This window comes from Colius striatus, chromosome 2 (genome assembly GCF_028858725.1).
Source record: "Colius striatus isolate bColStr4 chromosome 2, bColStr4.1.hap1, whole genome shotgun sequence".
Taxonomy (NCBI): domain Eukaryota; kingdom Metazoa; phylum Chordata; class Aves; order Coliiformes; family Coliidae; genus Colius; species Colius striatus.
This window is the reverse complement of record NC_084760.1, coordinates 77,588,658-77,609,130: the sequence shown is the minus strand read 5'-3', so window position 1 is coordinate 77,609,130 and position 20,473 is coordinate 77,588,658. Positions and strand designations below refer to the sequence as shown.

The following is a 20,473-nucleotide window of genomic DNA, read 5'->3' as shown; positions in this document are numbered from 1 at the left end:
AAAGGAGATTGTAGTGAGATGGGAGTCAGTCTCTCCTCCCAAGTAAAGAGTGATAGGACAAGAGAAAATGGGCTCAAGTTGCACCAGAAGAGCTTTAGATTGGAGAGGAGGAAGAACTTTTTCACTGAGAGGGTGGTTAGACACTGGCACAGGCTGCCCAGGGAGGTGGTGGAGTCGCCGACCCTGGAGATATTTAAAAGCCGTGCAGCTGAGGTGCTGAAGGATCTGGGTTAGTGGTGGGCCTGGCAGTGTGAGCTGAGTGGTTGGACTTGATCTTAAAGATGTTTTCCAACCGAAATGATTGTACCATGCTGTGACTGTAAGGCAGCGAGCGCACTCGCGACCCCGGCCGCACTGTTCCCCGGTGCGGCGAGAGCCGGCCTTACGGCGGGCACCAGAGGGTCCTCCGGGCGCACGGCATGCTGGGACTTGTAGTGCCTCAGGGTCACTCCGGGCCGGGAAGCACTCGCACACCGAAGCGGTTTGGGCCTCCTGCCGCCCCGTCGCCCTCCGCCTGTGGCCGCGACACCGCTCAGCACAGCGCATTCCAGCGTGGGGTCGTGGTGGGAGGGGCCTTCTTCGGGGCCTGCCTTGTACACCGCCTGAGCAGAAACGTGGGAGGTTTGGCTCGTCGCGGGCTCTCTCCCCACAGACGCACGCCGGCACCCGCGTTCACACTCGCATCTCCTTTTAGCAACGCTGCCTGGCGCGGCGAGTAAGCGGAGACCATCGCGGAAGAAGGCCGCGTCGATCAGGCATGGCGGCGGGGCGCCCGGAGGGAAGCCGGGTGGAAGGTGAGTGAGAGGACTTGCTCCTCCCTCCCTCTCTCCCCGCCCTGACATGCCAACCCGGCAGCCGGCGGCGCAAGCAGCGTGCGAGCCGCGTACGTGGGGCCGCGGGGGAGGGGGCAGGCGGGCGGGCGCCGGGGGCTCTGCGCTCCCACACAGCGCGCGGCAGGGGCGGCGTGTGAGCGCTGAGCCCTCCTGCGCCGGGGTCGGGGGGCTGAGGCGGGGGCGGTGGGCGGCGGGTACCGGTGGCACTGAGTCCTACTGTCGCGCAGGTTCTTTCCCCGTGCACCGCCGCAGGATGGAGTTCGAGCTCCTGGAGAGCGACGTGCTGGAGTCGCTGGAGGACCTGGGGTAGGTGCCCGGCGCCGGAGGGAGCGAGGGTGGGTGGGAAGCGGGTGGCGGTTGGCCGCCGGTGGCGGGGCCGTGGCGCCCGGTGGCCGCTGCTGTGGGCCGGGAGCAGGAGGGAGGACGGCCCCACTGTGGGCCCCTGGCGCGGGCAGCGCCGCGGTTCGCCCTGGGCAGACCGGGCAGCCGGCGCCCCGGAGGGCTGCGGCCTGGGGCAGAGCTGCGCCATGCTTAGCGGTGGGGATGGTCCCGCCTCAGAAGTGCGATGACCCTTCCCTTAGCGGGGCTGGTGGTGGTGCCGGTTGGGCTTGAGAAAAACACCAAAGCGAGCAAGCAGGTTTTTATCTGTACGGCCTTTGTAGACGTTTTACCTCTTCCTGCGTGCTGCTGATATCCTTGGTTCTTGTGATGCCATCTCATTGGTACCTTCTTTGTTCAGTAGAGCAGTCCTAGCTGTGGGCAGGGAGAAAGAGACTTTTCCATAGAAATCAGAGGAGAAAAAAACTTTTAGACTTTACATTTATTGGAAAAAAAATTGTAATTGAAAATATTTTTCCCTTTTTTTACAAACCGTGTAATATAGCACAGGAAACTTCTCTGTTGTTTAAACCTGTTACTCCGTCAGAGTCAGTAAAGGTTAAGTAAATATGAAAGAGAGAGCAAGGAGAATGTGCCCTGATGTAAGTTTGTGTGTCTGTAAACTCTTGAGAGCTGAGACAAGAGGCAGTTACAATTTTGCTGCTGGTTCTATGCAAACAGCTGTATTTACTCACATTGGCTGCATTCCCATACATCACTTTGTGGCGAGAGCCATTACGCTGCAACAAAGATTTTATTTCTAGGCTAGGCTAGCCATGACAGTTTCAAAGCTTGACAAATAGGCCTCTGTTTTGGCAGGTATTTCGCCAGCTGACGTGTGAAAAGGCTTCAGCCATGATATACACACACTGTGATGGGCTTCTTTTTTCTGACATATCTTTCAAAAGGATCTTATTGGCTTGAAGGACTTGTGTCTTGTGCTGCTTATCTGTGTAACTATAGACAGAAAACGTTATCGATTTTTGACACAAAAGTGAAAATTGATCTTAAAAATGTGGTATCAACCAAGATTGGCAACAATGATTGAAAAGAAAATGTGGAGAGTGAAAGAGGTGGAGCTTCAACACTATTGGTAACAAAAGGGAAAGCTACTGCATGTTACTAAATGACTGCATCCTTATGTCTGGAAAGACTGGATTGTTTGAGGTTTTAAGCTTTGGTAGTAGCTCTGTGATCCTTTGCAGGTTAACTTATTTTTTATAAGCACCAGCTGAAGATGATTCTGATGTGTTACTTGATGTATTTTTTTTTGTAGCATTGCTTATCAAAAAGTCGTTTCATTTTGGATTTGTGCTCCAATAATGGCCTTTTGCCTTGTAAGTTAGTTTGTTGAACTATTGAGAAAACAAAGAAACCAGACAACATAGAGTTACTAAAAGGGGAGTGTAGCTTTAGAATGTGTGTCGTTGGCAGGAATGGGAGGAAAAAGCTGTTTGCAGTTGGGAATCTGCAAGTTGGATTACTGGCCAAGTAGAGGTATTGCTGATGTCATAATTATCAAGAGATAGCACAGACAAGATGTCATATCTGTCAAAGAAAAATTCTAGAAAAGGGGCTTCTGACATGACCAGTGACCTAAATCCAGATCCTGACAAAGCAAAAAGCTTGTCATCACCTCCCTTCTATTTTGATCTATAACTGGGTGTTTCTGTTCTGAGTCCCAGATGTTTCTATACACATGTAGGTCTGAAACATCTGTGGGATGGGACTTCAAACTTGCTCTGATTAGCCTGTTGAAATTGTCTAGCCTACTACATTACAGCAGAGTTGTATTACATCAGCTTACAGTTTCCCACCACCTGAAAGTAGATTAAGTCTGTATTGCTAATCGAGCTGTTCCGTGAGGTGAAAGTTATTTTTGAGCATGACTTACTCATTTTGCTTGAATGAAGTACCAGGCTGTTACAGTGCAGACCAAATTCTTTATATGTGGTGTTAAGCCCAGGGACAAAGTGTGGAGAATAACATTTGACATATTTCTTTTCTTCTGAAGTTTGCCAAGAGTTGACTGGACTCCCTGGGTTGCTGTGACATAGTGGGTGACATTGCCTGGAAGTTCAGATGAAGAATTTTGTTTGATTATGCTCATTCTTAGATGCCTTTCTGTCTTGGGTGCAGTGTATCAAAATAATACTGCACATTTTTAAATTAAGTTCTTTGTTAAGCTCTGGCTTTGCGTCTACCTGGTCAATAAGGCAGTTTTCTCCCTACTCTTCCTCTTATCAGTACGCATATGTCCTGAGAACTATGCCTTGGCCTGACCTGTAAACTCATACTTTCTTTCACAAGGCCTGATTTTGACTTATTTAAGAAGATGATTTTTCAAAAGAGGATATTGTTTTGCAGATCGCTTTTGTAGCATTTATATTGAAGGCTTTATTTTGCATGGCAACTCTTCAATACATGGTAGGAAGTGACAGGAAAGAGGCACTAGTTTGACAGTAATTATTCAACATACCGTAAAGCAGTGCTCAAGAGTGGTACTTTGAAACTGCAGTTGCCCTGGGTAGGTAGATTGTGATGTCTTCAAGCCATAGAGGCAGAAATGTTGCTGCTGTACGTGATATCATTTGCCAGAATTAAGCCTTTGATGATGATATTTTGTGCCGCAGCCTCTTTGGCAGGAAACTGGTGCGCATAGAAATGCAGAGTTTACTCAGATGTTTTCAATGTGCTTTATTTCTTACAGTTCAGTGCAGAAATCCTATCAGTATAGTTCAGCATTGCAGATGGTTTGAGGGTGTATATGTATACAGCATAAAATAAATGTTATCACAGGACATCAGTCATGGTGAACTTTAATGAACTGTCCTTTTGTTTTATTTGTCAGTTACAAAGGTCCATTGTTGGATGATGGAGCGCTGGCCCAGGCAGTCTCCCGTGGAGCCAGCTCCCCTGAATTCACCAAACTCTGTGCTTGGTTGGTATCTGAGTTGCGGCTCTTCTGTAAACTAGAGGAAAATGTGCAGGCAACTAACAGTAAGTAGCCATAACTCTATCACAAACGTCCACTTAATTATCTGTTCCTGCATGCTGCAAAGATTTGGGCTGATGAATTGCTGAATGTCTTGTACCAGGGAGCATTGTCTGCATACTGTCTGATTTTGGATATTTTCCACCTCAAACTTGCCTAATGAACAGCCAGTAGAGTTGAAATAGTAGTGAGGATCAAACAGTCTTTCTTCTGTATTTAGCTTTTGCTGTTAATTGTTCAACCATAGAGCTTTTTAAAGTTCTTGAATGGATTTAGGGAAGCGTTAGTGTTTTGGGTTTTTTTAAATTAGGTCACGAGAATACTTTCAATGCTTGAGTTTGTACCTTTGGTGTAAGAAATAGGTACTGTTCAAGGAAAAGTTTTTATGACTACAGTAACCATGTTTTCTTTTTATGGTTGGTTACTTTAACTCTTCGCTTACTGTGTATTTTTTCCCTCTTTATGAAACACTGTGTGAGAAGGAGCCTGAAAATGTTTGCTTCTTTACCTTTTTGGTGAAGGAAGGAAACTTTAGTTTTCCAAAGATGTTATTTTTGGTCAACTAGTCATGGCATTCTACAGATTGTTAAATTTGTTTGACAACCTGTGCTTTTGAATATCTAATGTATTAATTCATAACGCCTTTATGAGTTTAATTTTCTACTCAGTGGCCAAAGATGGCTGCTCTTCACCTCAATATCTGTTGTTTTCCTCTTTCCCTCTGTTTTTAACATGTTCATCCTTTCTTCCTTGAGTCTATTTGACTCCCTTTCTATGTAACACATCTGGCGTCCTCTAGTAGTGTAAGGTACTTACTGTGTGTTTTGCATAAAAATACAGTCTGGAAGTATTCTAACACCTGTTTCATTCTCTAAACACAGAGATAGAAACATTTTATCTGTAGTACCTTCAAGTCCTGCCTTCATTTTCTGTGACTTGAGTTTATAAATAACAGACATTTTGGGTTGAAGTCCATTTTCAAAAGAAGAAAAACCGTTACCTCTCATTAATTGCTACATTTTGCATAACTTGTGTAACAAATTCAGATCGGTTTCACTGATTTCTGACACAAATATCAGTCTAAGCTTTGATTTATGTGGCTTAATTATTTTTAAAGGATGTTGGTGGGAAATAAGATCAACTGACAAATGTGAGTTTACAGTGAGAAGCAGTAATACCCCTGTAAAACATATGATGTTTTTCATGTCACTTTTCATTGTAGAAGCTGCTAGTGGCTGTCTGGGAAAAGCTGTCTGTAAAACATCATTTTACAATAATGAGAAGTATCATGGCTTCAATTAGGTTGTGCTATGTCTTTGAAAAACCCAAAGAACATTTGGCTTCCACTAAAAGCAGAGTTTTAATGTTAAATGGCAGCTGGAGCAAAACAACATTTTAATTTGTATGTTTTAAATACCTAATTCATTCTAGTAATAGACAGAGATATCTTTTAGCTGTATACAAATTATTATTCTTTTCCTTCTAAGGTCCAGACGAAGCAGAAGGATTTCAGCTGGAAATGAGTGGGTTGCTGGCTGAAATGAACTGTCCATATGCATCGTTAACATCAGGAGATGTGACAAAACGCCTTCATAATCAAAAGAACTGTCTCTTGCTGCTTAGTAAGTTAAAAGGGTGCTTGCAAGCAAATCTGGTTTTATGCAAGAATCCCAGTATTGTTTCTTACTCTTAGTGAAATACTGTTTTGTTTATCATAATGTATAAAAACACTTGCCTAAAATGAGTTACATCTCCCTGTAATTTACAGAGTCATAATGTTAAACTTTTGGGTCTCAAACTTACCAATCGCTCTATAGCCAGTGTATAATATTCCAGATATTAATCTTTTTCACATTCACAAGCAAAAAGCTGGACCTACTACTTCTGAAAAAGTACTCTGAAGAGGGAATAATTTGAAGACTTCTGTCAGGATTTAGCCACTGAACTTTGTTTAGAAGGGTTGTAAAAATGACCACTAACATCAGATGCAGCATCATTGTGGAGCCTGCACCATGATGATTTGGAAGGTGCAATAAGACTTGCATTTTTTTCCTACATTGTGACAACAGCTGTAATTGTTGTGAAAACAAGAAAATATGTTATCCCAGCTCCCAGTTCTGTTGATCATTTTCCTTAGTAAATAGCTTCCACTTTGCTCTCTGTTGATTGGAAAGAAATCAACAGTAGTAACGGTGATGTCTTTGCTTTACTTTCCCACCCAGCAGTTCTCAGTACCTAAATTGGTTTCATGCCTGCTTAGGAAATGTTACAGGGGAAGAAATAGTACTTAAATTTAGGAAAAGCTTGTGGTGTTGAGTTAGAAGTTCTCATCTAATTTATGTTGAATTCAACATCAGATTTAAAAGTAATGTTTTATTTGCTTCCTCAGTGCTGGTTCTTTAACTTTTCAAACCAGAAACTCAGTTCTGTTCTCAGCTGAGATGTAAGAAATGAATTCCTCAGTAGGTTTCTGTATTTCATCAGTAGGAGAGAAATGAACAGTAAGACTTAATGTATATTTGTTTTGATAGTATGTTCAGAAATATCAGATGAGGTGATGTAGTTATTGGATTGAAAATATTTTGTAGCACAATCTGCCCTTCAGCTCATTCCCTGTAAGCCAGGTAATTCAGTACATTTGGCTTGTCTGTGACTCAGTGACAGACAGAGGTCCTTTGTGATGTGCCTTTTGATAACATAAGGCCATGTTCAGAAGCTGAACTCTGGTATCCCACCTGGCAGGAATATGTATTTACTGTTAAATGTAAAATCAAAATAGATGCCAAACACCTTTTCTGGGTACCATGATAGTTACATAGCTTTTTTTTGCTTACATTAAGTGAACTTAGTAGGTATGCTGTTGTATGTGAGCTGTAAAACCAGATGTTTTCAGGAGGAATAAAATAACCATCATCAATGGAACACCAGGGTAGTTCATGTTTTAATGAAACACAGTGTAGTTGATATCAATTGGAAGATGTAGCAGTATTGCTGGGAGAGGAAAGCACCCAATAAATGCAAGGAGTTGAGATTGTTGTGTTCTGCAGCATCACTAGGATACAGTATTAAGTACTGGCATCTGCAAAAATAAAAAAGCACAGGAGTCTCAGGCTGGTTCAGAAAAGGCCTACAGAAAAGAATCAGTATCTGGAGAGCATTTGTGTCTTACAGTGACAGACTAAAAGTCTTTGCCAGAGGAGGCTGAAGGTAGCTTGAATGCGATTTCTTGGTTCTGCTAGTTTCTTTTTCGGGGGGTCCTAACAGGGTGTAAATAATTGAAAGTTGGATATAAGCAAAAATCTGTATAAAGTACCATTGAAAGAATTTACAAACGATTCTTCACTGCTTTACATATGTTAACAATTTTATAAGGTGTTCCGTGTCTTTAGCAAAAGACATTCTAGACATCTAGAAGAAAATCTAGAGATCATTGAAATGCTTTTTCTTTTCTTACCTACTGATCAGTCCCAATTTTATAGATTGTGGGCTACTTTGGTATAGTCATGGGTTTACTTCTCTGCCTATGTCTTTATCAGTGTAGTATCTATTTTGTAATCTTTCTTTTTAGAAGTTTATGTTTCAGTTATGGTCAGCAGTATGATTAATGATAAAAATATTGTTAAACCTATGCATTTTGTTTTCAGATGAGACTGTGAAGTGACAATTGCAGGCAAAGGCCATGGACTAAATTTATATCCCTGTAACTGATGCCTAATGCTGAAATTTTTGTGTATACTGTGTTCAGAAATTATGATTTACTTTTTATTTGTTTGATAAAGGCATGGAATGCCTGATGGGAGACTCTTGCAGTTATGATACTAAAGAACACTACAGACATTCTAGCTTCTGTTTCATCCATCACTGCCTTTCTATGTGGAATTGTTAGAAACCTGAATTTGCAATAGTAGTTCTTTTTAAAAATGGGATTATTTTTCCGCTCTGCATCTTCCTTGGGGAAGAAGAGGAGACTCATCCGACACATCACTTCTCTCTACTCATTTTCTTGCTGGGTTTCCTGGAGCCTGATGGAGTACTTGCTTGTCTAGCTTAAAGTGCGTGTTCCAGACCCTGATCCTGCTTGTTTCTGTGTCCTCCTGTCTTTGCTGGGCAAAGCCTAAAGGAAAAGAGCTGTGCTCTGTTGAACTCTGTGATTAATACCTGTCAGAAGCATAGGGGTATTTCCAGTCTGTAATTGGTTGTACTGAACTTTTCACCCGTCTGTTGTGTTTCTAGCACTGGGATCAGTGATTATTAGAAATATGAGTGTTCTGTGGATAGCGAAGTTAAAGCCGCCACTCTTTCTAAAATAGTCCATTTGCACATTTGTTGGTTGTAAGCACCTGAGTTCTCACTGGTTCTGAAATGATTTGACTCTATCTGATGCTGAAATCTAATTTTTCTTACCCCAGCATACCTCATCTCAGAACTGGAAGCTGCCAGAATGCTGTGTGTGAATGCCCCTCCTAAAAAAGCACAGGAAGGAGGTGGCAGTGAAGTCTTTCAGGAGCTAAAAGGCATATGTATTGCTTTAGGCATGTCCAAGCCTCCAGCCAACATAACGATGTTCCAGTTCTTCAGTGGAATTGAGAAAAAAGTAAGATCCAAAGAAACAAAACTAGAATATTTATGATGGTTCTGTTTTGATGGAAAATACTTCTGCTACTAAGGAATCTTGTGATACTGTGGTGTTTGAATTGTGAAGGAGAGTTAATGTGATTTACTGAGTATGCTGAAAGTCAGGGCTCTTAAAATTAATTTAAAGGCTTTTTCCATGCCAAGGCACAAGATCAGGGACTACAGCTGTCAGTGCCCTCTGGGGTGAGGTATTTCTTACTCAGCTATAGGTTTTAATGCCATACTCTTGCAGAGGATGTGCAAAATGCTGAGCTTAGGCCTCAGGAAGAATGTTAAGGAGAAACATATTCCAAGGAATGCACCTAAACAAATTTCTACAGGAACATACTGTTTTAAGTGTTTAGGTTAAAAGGTGATGTAAATGAAGTCAAGTTTACATCTTCTCCCTGAGGCTTCATCAGTTGTGGTTCCATTTATTTTTGTTCCTTTACATATGTGTGTTCTTCAGGTTCTTGTGGTGGTTTTTTTTAAAGGAACTTAATTTCATTTGAGTAATTTTCATAAAGCAGAGAAACAGAGTGGAATGGACTATCCAGTGCACAGACTAAAGGTAGCAGACAGAAAAAATCAAGTTTTTAATATAACTGTAACTTTCAGGATAGGGGAGAGCAGAACGGCAGGAGAGAACCTTCGTGAACTTTAAAGAGCAGATATGGTTACAAAGTTTTGCCAAGTACTTTCAGAGGTTTTTTTACTAACCTATTAGTTGCATTGTACTTAAACAAATGCAAGCAGTGCTTCATTTCTTTGCAAGAAATGAGTTTATGTTGGCCTGTTTAAGAAGAGAAGGATGGTGTTCCAGCAGAAACCCAAGATGTAGACGGAAGCAGTTTGGTTTTTGGTTTTGGTATTGTCATGGGCATTAAAGAGTTAGATACATAAGAAATCTGTGTTTCTGTTTTCTACAAAAGGTAGATAGTACTCATAACCATGCACAGTGCTAGCAAGCTTTACTAGTGAAAGACACTTCAAAAATACAGAGCAAATAACAATATTTTTATTCCAGCAGTTGTGTTATGTTTTACCGATTGAGTTTTCTTTTACATTGTCTTGCAGTGTTAAATGAATATTATCTCAGTGATTTATTTCTGTTTGTGGTTATACTAAAAACCAGCTCTGAACTGTCCTTATAGCTTAATAAAATACATGAGGAATTTCTAACCTATGGAGTTTTTTAGAAATCATATATAGCTAACAGTCCAAACATTTCATGTGTTGGTAGTATTTGAGAAGGAGAAAGTAAAGCTGACTAATGAGTGAAAAATGTATTTCACATTGTCGATGAAAATACATCACAAAGTCGAGCAAAAAGCGAAAATTTAAATAACAGAGTGAAAATTTTACTCTTGATTGTAAGATGAAAGTTAGAACAAGGAATCACCCTAAAGTTTTCTTGGTTTTAAAAAGTGAGTTTTAGAATGGCAATATTCTGATCTAGCATGCGAAAAATCAAGTTGCCTTTTTCTTTGCCCATACGTAGTACAGGTCAGAGTGGAATCTTTGTATAATTAACTCTCTTTGTTAATGATCTACCACATTAAAAAAAAACCAACCAAAAACTACTGATACTTGAATGAACTGCTACTTCTGCTATTCTGAAAGCACTTGGTTTTAAAATCTCAAGTTAAACAAGTTGGGCTCAGCACCTTTGGAAAACCAGATTTAACATAGTATATTAAATAAGCTGCTGGAGTGAATGACCAAGGAAGTTGAAAAATGTGATTTGCAGCAGTGGAAAAGGGAAGTTTCAGAACCCCAGCCTGCTTTGATTCATGTTTTTTTGTCAATGCTACTCCAGCTCTTCCCCCCCTTCCCCCTACAAAGTCCTCAGAAAATTGTGGGATGGGAAAGATAACCTAAGTTGTACCTACACTTTTAAAATGCAAGTTAAACTTCATGTTGACAATTTTCTCCTTTTGATTGTAGAGAGAAGTCTCTCTAGGTTGTGTTTTAGTTTACATAGTCTCAATACCACCTTTTTTGATAAAAGTGTGGGTTTTTTTCTGAATGTGATGTATAGAATAATCCCTCTGTCTTCCAGGGGAGCTGTACCTCATGAAATCTTTCTGTTTTAACTGTAGATTTACTCTATAGTCCCTTCTCTTAATTTTTAAATAATTATGACTGACACTACCAGAAATATAGAAGTAGTTACTTTCAAAAGAAATAAAAAAGTGCTTTATTCTCTGTCCCAGAGAAGATGACTTTTAGGTTGTTTATTAGAGGTTTATTTATTTATTATTTACTAGAAGTTGCTGTCATGCCTATGACTGTCCAGAAGGCCTCTCCTGTAACATGAATCTTGAAAAGCTGATTTTATTTTAGACAATGCTTATATTTTTATATGTCTCCTAACAGCTGAAGGAAACTCTAGCAAAGGTTCCACCTAATCATGTTGGAAAACCTTTGTTGAAGAAGCAACTGGGACCAGCTCACTGGGTAAGTATTTGCAGGTATGATAGCCTGTTTCTCTTTTTTTGGATATGTAAAGTATCAGTCTTGATTCTCTGTATAATGTTGCAGTATGATTTTTCTTATCTTCAGAAACAGATGAGAAAAGTCAGTTTCTTGCAGTGTTTTACATATACATTGGTGCAGTAGATGTTCAACAACTGGTAAGGTCTTAGGCTCATGAGCCTAGATGTCCAGATGCAGGCAAAAGTTTTCCAAAATAAAGGAGATTTAATGTGGTAAAGCTGACCTGCGTGCTTGTGCAGTAGCTTAAGCCTTCCTCTCCTGCTGCTTACACTGTCTACGTGATGTAGCCTTGCTGAGATGGTGTCACATCCCCTCCAGTGGCTTCTTCCCAGCTAACCTGTGGCTTTTCCCATAGTTTCCTCTTCTCCTGTTGGAGTAGTCTGCTCCCTCTGTAATCTCTTTTCCAGTGGGTGCACAGGTGGAAGCTGGGGGAGGCTGTACATGCAGACAGCAGAGCCACAGTCGTCTCCAGCTGGGTTTTGTTACCTGCTCTTCTAAGGATGGTGCTTGGTTTAGACACTGCTGCTGCACCAGCACAAAGCTATGGCTACTGCTGCAAGACTGAGAGTCTCTCTTGTGTTTGTTGCTTAAGATTGAAGCTCATCTACTCCCAGCAGTCTTTTTCCTTCAGTGTTTGTTGAGGCTGAAAGCAGGTCCCACCACATCCTCCAGTCAGGCTTCAGTCAACACATAAATCTTAATGGTGCATGTGTCAGCTGTTGCTCTGACTAGACCACCGTCTGCTACCAGGTGTGTTTCTAGTGAGGGCTTTTCCCTGTGGGGTGCTCTGTTGCCTTATCTGTGTGCCGACTGTGCTTTAATCAAGATCCTCTTACAATACCTTACTGACTCTTAGTCCTCTGTCTTTGCTCTATCTTTGTCCTTAAGCTTACTCTTTTTTAAGAAGGCAAGGATACCTTTGTCCCTAGGACTTATGTATGTCCTCGCATCTCCTTCAGCTTGTTGCGTGTAGTATTTTTGCACTTCTGCTTCTCTGTCCTGGTGGGTGTTGAGAGACGTGTGCAGTTTTTGCCTCCGTGTGAAAAGCAGGCAGCTGTGCTGTTACAAACGGTAGAGGGCTGAATGTGAGGAAAACAGAGCCTTTGAAGCCTTCAGGGAAGTAGCAGCAGCAGGCATAGTGTGCTGTGAGCCCACTTGACAAGGTAGTTAATTGTGGGATTAAGCCCTGGTTTAATATCACCACGTGTGTTATTTTCTTCATTCACGTAATTTATTGTCTTAAGTAGAAATATTTTGTCAATAATCTATAGGTTATGTTTGCAAATTTTTGTTGCAGGAAAAAATTGAAGCAATTAATCAAGCCATAGTCAACGAATACGAAGTCCGAAGAAAACTATTAGTCAAACGTTTGGATGTTACAGTGCAGTCCTTTGGCTGGTCAGACAGAGCTAAGGTACAAACTTGCCCTGAAGTCCTGGTAGATGGTAATGCATTATAATAAGCATCTCTCGAATACTGTTTCATTGTTTCATCCTTCGTGAGTAAGAAACAACCACAGGGCTTGTCTGGTTTTAGTTTGGGTTGCTAAAGAAGTTTATGGCGAGATGACTAAAATAAATCTATTTAAAACTGATTTGTTGGATTTTAAAACCCTTTGTGAAATGAGAAGATAGACTGTGTAGCTATACACCAAAAGTGAAAACATACACTAGAGAAAAATGGGCCATGAGAGAAAAATAGCAAGAAGAGATTACTGATCCAACCGTTTGTGTTCAGAGTACTGTAACAGGAACCATTAAGTGCCGTGTCTGGCGATAGGAAAAGCATCTTCCTGTTGACCACTCCTTAACTTTCTGCTGTCCACAATGATAGGACAAGGGGCAATGAGTCTAAACTGGAACACAAGAGGTTCCAAAGAAATACAAGGAAGAATTTCTTCACTGTGAGGGTGATGGAGCACTGGAACAGGCTGCCCAGCTGCATTGTTGAATCTCCTTGTCTGGAGACATTAAAAACCCACCTGGACGAGTTCATGTGAGACCTACTCCAGGTGGTCCTGCTCTGGCAGGGACATTGGACTAGATGATCTTTTGAGGTCCCTTCCAACCCTTAAGATTCTGTGCTTTTGTGATCAGATTTCCTTAACTCAGGTGTGTCTTCAAGCACAGATGCACATGAGAAAAGCTGCTAAGGCACTGCTTGCTTGTTCTTACTTCATGGGCAGTGTAATATTTTCTCTTTCTTTTGTATTTGAACCACACAAGTAGCTGTTACATGACATCTGTTCTCTCTGAGTGGTTATGCCATGCATATTCTGCTTTGAAAAAGAAATTAGATTGTTTCCCTATTTCCTATATTTCGTAGTGAAAAAGCAATGACAAGATGTAAAGATACTAAAGAACAGTATATATCTAAACCAGATTTGCTGACATGCTCTTAATTGCGCTACTGGAAGTATTTGAGGCCAAGTTACTAGTGCTAAACTGTGACACATGAATTGTCAAGTGTTCATTCTTGATAAATGCTTTATTAAAAAAGCAGCTGTAATTTAATCATAAACTGTGACCTCTCCTCTTTTCTCTTTCCTCACCCGAGTAGGACTTCCACTGGTGTGCTGTCTCTTAAACCTATCATTCTTCAGGTTTCTTTAGTGGATGACTAAAGAACTATCTGTTTGTTAATAGTGAATGAAAATATGCAAAGTATGGGTTAGATTGAAAGCTTCTAATTGTGTTTACAGCTTTGGCTTCCAAATCCATGTTTGTTTGCTTTCTTTCTAGGATAATTCTCAGGTGTTTTTAACTTGACTCCTTGAAATCCTTTCACGAAACCCAAAATTGTGTATATGCACTTATATCTATTGAAATGCGACTGGAAATGTCTTAGGGCCATAATGATGTGAAATTACATGGCTCTAGTATTCTAGACATGCCATACAGGTTGTTCCTATGGTAACTTTTAGCAGTACCTTAATACATGATGGTAACTTTTTCTTCTTAAATACTGAAATCTGAAAAGTATCAGAACACACTAGTATAACTAAGTAGTTGTTCTCCAGATAGACTATAAAGTTTTTGCTGGTCTTTCTGCTTTCATTAAAGGGGTTTTAAGTTCAAAAACGTCAAATTTAACATAAAAGGTAAAAAAGGTAAAAGCACCAAAATGCTGTGGTCAGTCAAACGTGCCAGGGAAAAACAAACTACTGCTCTAGTGAGTAGTGTTGCTGCTTCTGTCTTTAGCCAGCATCAGGTAAATGACATGTATGACTTCCTTCATTTTGAATCAAACTTGTTCAACTTGTAATATAAAAGTAGAAGCTTTAGGTTTTAAAAACATACCACTGTGTCACTTGGAACTACATACCTTCAGGTCTTCTCAGTTCCAGTTTTCTGCTTTTAGATGAAAAATAGTGTTTTAGGATTTTAAAATCTGCTCCCAAGTTCTTGCCCTGTCAAGAGATTTTTGGGAAAATCTGTTTTTCCTGTCAGCAGTGCTGTCACCTGGGGTCCAGACAAAAAAGCAGCCCTTTTGTCAGCATACAAACATCACACAGTACACTCTGTCAGTAACTAAGGTAGATGTAAGTCATGGCTGATGCTACTCAGGCCGGTAGCACAGGTTTCTGTTGTGTCTGTCAGGCACTCTCATACTTTGGAGGTGTTCATAAAAGCCAATGTGGTTAATGTCAAAAGGCAGTAGAAGAAGAGAGAACACATATAAGGCAAAGTTGACGCTTAGGATTTAATTTCTAGCTTGAGCACTAGGTAGATGAGACAAAGGACTGAATTAGAAGAAGCACTTGAGAGCTTTAGTTCTGCCAGTACCTCTTGATGGTTTATCTTTGAAGAAGCTGACCACAAAGAGGAGTGTGCAAGAGTTAAGTCAGCCTTTTTCTGCTGGTCTAACACTGGAATGGGTGTGGGTCAGGAGGCATATGCAGAAGGAGGTCTGGAGGCTGGACACAGACATGTTTCATTGTATTTTAGACGTTACCAGTAATGCATGTAACTGTATGACATACTTCTATAGCATGTCTGACTGCCTGCTAGTGATATGGTCTGAATGTATATATCGTTAACGTTGTCAGAAGGTCAGTGTCTTTGCAGTTCAGTCAGAAAAGTGTTTCCTATATCACTTAAAAAATTAATTTGACAAATGCTGGTTTTGTTGCAGTGATTCTTGGTTATAAAGTGGTTCTCCCTGTTTTTGTATTCATTTTGATCCTATTCGCAATGGTGTCTCGTTCTTCAGTGTCTTGATTCTTTTGGTGAGATATCCTATTGCATTCCTATTACTTTAACTGACTGGATTTTGGTTTTCTTCTCTCCAACAGAGTCAGACAGAAAAACTGGCTAAAGTCTACCAGCCAAAACGTGCCCTCTTGTCTACTAAGTGCACTATTTCCATTGCAAACCTCTTGGCAGCTCGGCAGGATCTATCAAAAATTATGAGAACGAGCAGTGGGTCCATCCGAGAGAAGACTGCATGTGCCATTAATAAGGTACCTTAGCTGGCCAATGGCTTGTTCTGTTACAAATAGTGAGGTAATTGGAACCTAGTAATAAATCCTACTTATTTTAGGATTGGAAGTGGAATCTGGAATTAAATAAGAAACTTGGTGTTTATATACTCTGGATTATTATTGACATTTATAAATATCTAAAGGGTGGGTGTCAGGGGGTTGGGGCATCCCTTTTTTCTATAGTAGATAGTAACAGGACAAGGGGTAATGGGATGAAGCTGGAACACAAAAAGTTCCACTTAAATATAAGAAAAAACTATTTCACTGTTCAGGTGAGGGAGCCCTGGCACAGGCTGCCCAGAGGGGTTGTGGAGTCTCCTTCCTTGGAGGTCTTCAAGACCCACCTGGACATGTTCCTATGTGACCTGATCTAGGTGACCCTGCTTCTGCAGGGGGGTTGGACTAGATGATCTCTAAAGGTCCATTCCAACCCTACCATTCTATTTCTTATGCATCACTGCATCATAGGAACTGAGTAGGTTCAGAGTGTCACTTCTTAGAGGCAGTAAAAAAATTGCTGAAATATTTTTGGATTACTTTCAATGGGAGTAGACCTGCTCAGTCGTATCAGAATCACTGATGACGTTACAGTGCTGCTACCTGTTTCTGTCACTGTGTCTAAAATAACACCTACATAGTAACTGTATTTCTGCTCTGTGCAAACAGAACATTAAGGTCACGAAGCCAATGATCTCACAAGTCAGATCCCTGTAAATAAGAGATTGTAGGCAGGTGTGTAGTTTTAGAGAAGCTTGCCTTGCTGAAGTCCTCTGGATGTGAAAACCCTTGTGCTGTTTGTATGTCAGTAAATGCCACCCTTTCCTGAGGTGTCCTGAGTCCTGTGGCAGCTCTCCCTTTCCCCGTGCAGGTGCTGATGGGCAGAGTGCCTGACAGAGGGGGACGGCCCAATGAAATTGAACCGCCACCGCCCGAGATGCCACCGTGGCAGAAGAGACCTGAGGGTGGTTCGCAGCAAGGTGGCGGCGGCAGAGGAGGAAGAGGCGGCTACGAGTCCTCGTACGGAGGGCGAGGAGGTTATGACCACGGGGGTCACGACCGAGGAGGAAGAGGAGGCTATGACTCATCGTATGGAGGGCGAGGAGGTCATGAACAAGGGAGCCATGATCGAGGAGGACGAGGAGGAGGACGTGGTGGTTACGATCATGGTGGCAGAGGAGGCGGAAGAGGAAACAAGCTTCAAGGAGGCTGGACAGATGGCGGAGGTGGTGGCTACCAGGATGGCAGCTACAGGGAGAGCAACTACAGAGATGGAGGTTTTCAAACGGGTGGCTACCATGGTGGTGGTGGCGGCGGCGGCTACCAAGGAGGAGGCTATGGTGGCTACCAGTCGTCTTTATATTCAGGAAGTGGCTACCAAGGGGGAGGTGGTGGTGGCTACCAGCAGGACAACAGATACCAAGACGGTGGGTCCCACGGTGACCGAGGGGGTGGGCGTGGAGGAGGGAGGGGGGGCCGTGGCGGTCGTGGTGGCCGCGGAGGTCAGGGAGGAGGCTGGGGAGGCAGAGGTGGACAGAACTTCAATCAAGGAGGGCAGTTTGAGCAGCACTTCCAGCATGGAGGTTATCAGTATAATCAGTCTGGCTTTGGACAAGGAAGACACTTCACAAGCTGAAGCTGCTAAAAACTTTTGCTTCAGCAGAGCTCACGTAACAGAAACCTGGTTTCAGAGGCCTGGCTTCATCGCTGCGTGAATGAATCACGGCAGGTAGAATCTCTTTGGGTGGGATGTCCTGCATTGAGCAAAGTATAACTTCTGGTAGATCTCTTCTCCTCTCCCACCTCCAACCTGTCTGAATCAAAAGCATCATCACTAGCCACTGCACCCTAAACATCAACTAATAGCTGCGCTTTTTAAATGTTGGACTGGTTCCCTCAAAGCTACCTGCAGTTTGATTTAGAGAAATATCAAGACCTCTCTGGTCAAATTTGTCTGTTACAACAGACAATAGAACTGTCATTTTTCCTCCCTTAAGATTGTTTGATCACACGCTCTAAAACCTATTCCGAGTGTTGCCTCTTTGGCTCGCCGGCCTCTGGTTTTAGGTGCGAAGATGTTACACACGTGCGCACGTGCACTGAACTCCCTCTGACAAGCAGGTTCTCGTCTGTTCCGTGAGCTCTGCTGTGGATGCCACGTTCCGTAGCCTTATCTCCTGCTAAACACAGTTTTCCCACGTGCTCAACTCGGACGACTGACCGCCGCCAAAATCTGCCAAGACCGTTTAAGCTAAATTGTGACCCGGTAGTGTTTGTAGGCCTGTAGTTAGGTGTAGCGATTCAAACTGACCTGCATCCATCCAAAACAAGTTGCTCCTTCTCTAAACCTGATTTTTTTTCTTTACTTGAAATCAGCTAGAAGAGATGACAAACTGAGATTTATTTTATTTGCAAGTTAATACCACTGGCTCAGCAAATCTAGGGCAATTTGTTTTGGGGGTTGTCTTTTTAAAGAAATGCACTACGGCCTGGGAAGATTAGTTCCTGTCTGGAGGAAGCCCTTTTATTATTGCTGCAGAAAACAAAGCCTGGCTGAGTTTGTTGTTCTAATGGGGGTTTGTTTTGTTTATTTTTTCTTCTTTACTGAAAGCCACATAATGCTTCTTGCTGGGTTTTTTGTGTACATAAACATTGTCAAGCTGTGAAAGAAAATGGCTGAAGGTGTGCTGTTGTATAAAAGGTGAGCAATAAAAGTATCTATGTTCCCTTTGCTTTAGTTTCTTTTCCTTCTTGGAAGTAAAAAGGTGCTGCAATAGCTGGGAATTCATGGGGATTTCTGTCTGCTTCATCTATTTTACATTTTATTCTATTTTGTAGTGGGCCCAGCCATACTGAACATTCTGCCCCCTGAGAAGGTGTCGGAGCAAAAGTGGACGAGAGGAATTGCTCCAAGTTTTGTTCTTTTTTCCCCTCTGAACAGGTGCAGCAGCATATGCAGCACTTGAGGGTTCCTGTGGAAAGTTGTTCTTAAAGCAGCATGAGCACCTGTCTCCCAGGTTGTGTTCCTGCACGCTATGAGAGCGTGGTGTGCTGTTTCTGGGAGCTATCCTGATGCTGTCCAGCCTTGTAGAAACAGATGGCAGTCTCTGGTTACCTGAAGTGTTCTTGGGGATGGATCCAAGAAGAGTTCCTTGGGTCACAGAAGAAACTGTAGGAGTATTTGACAGAATCAGTGTAATGCTGCTATTGCTGTAATCCAAGTTGATGTAAATCGGGTGATCAACATTGTTTGTAAATGCTTTCCTTGTATTTCATAGAACAGTAGAATCATTTTGTTTGGAAAAGACCTTTAAGACCGTTGAGTCCAACCTACTCAGCTCACACTGCCAAGCCCAGCACTAAACCATGTCGCTCAGCACCTCAGCTGCACGGCTTTCAAATATCTCCAGGGTTGGTGACTCCACCACCTCCCTGGGCAGCCTGTGCCAGTGTCTAACAACCTTCTCAGTGAAAAAGTTCTTCCCAGTTTTCAATCTAAACCTCACCGCGTGCAACTTGGGCCTGTTCCTCTCGTCCTATTGCTCGTTGCTTGTGAGAAGAGACAGATTCCTACCTTAGATCCCGTGACCAAGCCGAACATCTCCTGTGTAATTTATGGTGGCCACTAGGTGCTGCTAGTGATTCACAGGTTGGAATTGAAGGGCTCTCTGAGAGGCACTTGGCACTCTGTTAACGTCTCTTCTAGCTTTTTAAAGTTTCAAACAAATTTAACAAGCCCGATGAGGGAAGAGTTTTCTATATTGAATCCAGGTCTCTGATAGAGACCTGTCTCAGCATAATACAGCTTCAAATCCATCCAAAATGAACGTTGCTTCTTAGCAAAGTTACTGATGGTTTCTTACAATGGGGTGCTCCAGAGGAGGTATCTCCCTTAAGGGAGAGTAGTATGTTTTTGTGAGCATTAGCTGATGGCTCTGCTGCATTCATGCAAAAATAATTAGTGCTTTTTTTTTGTTAATTACTGGGTCAAGTCTGGGACTGGTAAAGGCAGAGAGATTGGCAGAGTTAAACAGCCTTTTCCTGGGAACATAATATCTTCCACTTGACAGCTTCTGCTTTTCTTTGCACCTCTCCTCATGCAGCAAACTTGTTCCTAGCAAGAGGGAGCCCGGGAGGCTCTGCAAAGACCCTCTGGTTAAGTTACATCAGCAGTTTCAGAGACTTCTTCCTGTGCTAGAGCTTCTGGTTTCTCTGCAAGGCTGTAACTGTTGCTGCAGTGGATAATCTCACCTTTGCACACTGTGACAAGCTGATTCGATGGGATGAGGCAGTAACTCAGACCTTCCCCTTCCTCCTTATTCTAGCTATTTTTTCTGCTCAATGTGTGTTGTTTCTCCTCTGTCTCCCAAGAGTGAGGGTAAGTCGAGTCCTTTTGAAGGAAAAAGTTTGTTTTAAAAAAACCAAAGATTCAGAAGGTGGCAAAACAGAGGATTTGGTCTTCCAGCAGGAAAGAAAACACTTGGCCTCTGCCAGCTGTTGTTATTTTTCCCTGTTCTATTGTTTCCTCCTCCTGTGCTTGACTTCTTTGTTCTCCAGAGAAAACAAGCTTTGTATATGTGGAGAGAGCAGCTTTGATTAACAAAAGCAAACAACCACTGCTTTGTTACTGTCTGTGTGATGCTCCAGTATTCATGGTCTTCCAAACATGATTCC

At 42.2% G+C, this 20,473-nt stretch overlaps 1 protein-coding gene across 2 annotated transcripts; it reads left to right on the top strand.

The window, feature by feature from the left end:
* The first annotated feature begins 474 nt into the window (after positions 1-474).
* On the top strand, positions 475-17,517 carry FAM98A (family with sequence similarity 98 member A). 2 transcript variants are annotated; one of them, XM_061991183.1, is made up of 9 exons: positions 475-794; positions 1,061-1,139; positions 4,063-4,211; positions 5,694-5,828; positions 8,616-8,800; positions 11,200-11,280; positions 12,617-12,733; positions 15,614-15,781; positions 16,671-17,517. In XM_061991183.1, exons 1-9 carry the CDS (start codon positions 758-760, stop codon positions 17,433-17,435), a joined length of 1,716 nt encoding a protein of 571 aa, XP_061847167.1. In that variant the 5' UTR covers positions 475-757; the 3' UTR covers positions 17,436-17,517. The 2 variants fall into 2 exon arrangements, with proteins under 2 accessions (XP_061847167.1, XP_061847166.1); XM_061991182.1 differs by lacking the exon at positions 475-794 and adding an exon at positions 833-883.
* Positions 17,518-20,473: the final 2,956 nt, after the last annotated feature.

Bases quoted from the DNA above. Each gene is read 5' to 3' on its own strand.
- FAM98A (XM_061991182.1), top strand. From the start codon at position 841: ATGCCAACCCGGCAGCCGGCGGCGCAAGCAGCGTGCGAGCCGC. The intron at 5,829-8,615 runs GTAAGTTAAAAG...TTCTTACCCCAG, and splicing joins GAACTGTCTCTTGCTGCTTA to CATACCTCATCTCAGAACTG. The intron at 15,782-16,670 runs GTACCTTAGCTG...TTCCCCGTGCAG, and splicing joins CTGCATGTGCCATTAATAAG to GTGCTGATGGGCAGAGTGCC.